Below are 1,820 nucleotides of genomic sequence, written 5' to 3'. Positions count from 1 at the left end.
TACTCGAACAATATTCTCAAAACAGTTGTCAGACAGTGAAATTGGACGTGTTATTTCAGAGATCAGACTGGACTGTGGAGCGCATGAATTGAAGATATCATTGATATAGTGCGTAAAATAGCAATATAAAATTTCACAGCCTAAGCATTAAGCAGAACTAACGCTTGAGTAAGCAACAAGTAATTAACTTTATTGGCCTAATAATTAAACATACCATTAAATTATTAAAAAAATTATTGGCCTAATTAAACAAGAAATAGTAAAGCAACTAAAGCCACATTGGCAGTATCTGGAAACAGCAGCAGATAGAAAAGATAATGTACTTGCCTCTATTTCATTCATCAACTTCATTGCCTCAATGATGCACAGAACCTGCCCCCTCTGTACTTTGTCTCCAACCTGCAAGAAAATTCATATCGTAAGCCAATGAAATATGCACACTCACACGCACACAATATCACAATGTGTTGTGCCATGTTGCCAGCTATTCTGTGCTCTGTTACCATAACATCTCATTTTCTGGTAGTTTTTGATTAAAAATTCATAAAAGAAAACGAGAATGCATAATGTCAGAGGGTAAAGCAGTCCTCACGCTTTGTAACAAATTATGCATCTATTCTAAAAGACATACATTCCTGCTTTCTGTATTTTCTATTATTGCATTTATGCACTCACCTTCACAAATGGTGGTTCACCAGGTCCTGGACTTCGGTAAAATGTACCCGCCATGGGGCATTTAAGTGGTGGAAGAGATGACTCAGATGTTTGAGTTTTGGGAGAAGGTGCTGGGGTTGGTGCAGCAGATGGTGTGTGAGTCAGCAATGGAGAAGGTGCCAGGACTGGAGGCAGTTTCGCAGGTTGAGCATGTGAATTCACCATTGTTACAGGAGCAGAAGGTGGAGGAGGAAAAGCCTCCTTTTTACGTATTAAAACTTCACTGTCAAGTTGCTTTAACTGCAGTTCCACAATATCCTTAGAATCAACTAACCTGTAAGACAGCTGAATACATGAGCTCACTCGTTCAGGACAAAAATGGAAAGAGGGAATCATAAGAATACTGAATGCTTACTTGACAAGACTGGCTACTTGAGTAAAAAACTCAGATAATGATTCTTCTGAGGCCAAAGTGGGAGGTGGAGACTCAACTGAGTTCTTGACATCCTTGGCTGCAGATGAAATCTCTGATTTAACAGGTGTGGTGGCCGCAGCATTTGCAGATCCACCCACAGCAACCTTGAAGGCAACAGATGGCTCCAAAAACGTTTCCACAAAGGAACGAAAATTTGAAAAAAGTTCCTCAAATGAAAACCACTGGGAAAACCTTACCTCGTTCAATTGAGCTCTCACCTCAGCAGAACACTTCCAACCATACTGCAAACTCTATATCATGGAAACCAATTATCACAGACACATCATGAGTACCGAAATCATAAGCTCATATTTGCTTGTTTTCTATTTCTCATTATTCTCCTTAGAGCCACAACCAGTGTCTCAATATAGCAAAGGACAAACAAATCTATTCCATAATGGATCTTCTTTTTATTTCCCAATTACAAACAGAGGGCAGATTTTATCATCTCTCAATGGTGGAAAAAATTTAAACAAGAAAGTATTTTATTTTAAATAACAAAAGCCATTAGAGTTCTTCAAATACTCTCTATAGCCAAAGCAAATCTTCGGCACTAGTGAGGATTCACGTCATTCTTAAACTTCCAAGTTGTAGTGAGTGATGATCCAGATAAAATATATCCTGTTACATTTGAAGACTTCATCAAACATTGGTTTAAGTTATCCATGTAACTTCACAACATTTTTTTTTT

General features: G+C 38.0%; 1 protein-coding gene across 1 annotated transcript; it reads right to left on the bottom strand.

The window, feature by feature from the left end:
* Positions 1-19: 19 nt before the first annotated feature.
* LOC111380566 (biotin carboxyl carrier protein of acetyl-CoA carboxylase, chloroplastic-like) lies at positions 20-1,380 on the bottom strand (the record flags this gene model as incomplete). Its single annotated transcript, XM_023004168.1, has 4 exons — positions 20-399; positions 676-988; positions 1,070-1,233; positions 1,327-1,380. Coding segments are annotated over 4 exons (714 nt in total), but the record flags the coding sequence as incomplete, so codon positions are not given.
* Positions 1,381-1,820: the final 440 nt, after the last annotated feature.

Source organism: Olea europaea, unplaced genomic scaffold (assembly GCF_002742605.1).
Source record: "Olea europaea var. sylvestris unplaced genomic scaffold, O_europaea_v1 scaffold21663, whole genome shotgun sequence".
Taxonomy (NCBI): Eukaryota; Viridiplantae; Streptophyta; class Magnoliopsida; order Lamiales; family Oleaceae; genus Olea; species Olea europaea.
The sequence above is the reverse complement of the archived record's forward strand: the minus strand, read 5'-3'. Positions and strand labels throughout refer to the sequence as shown.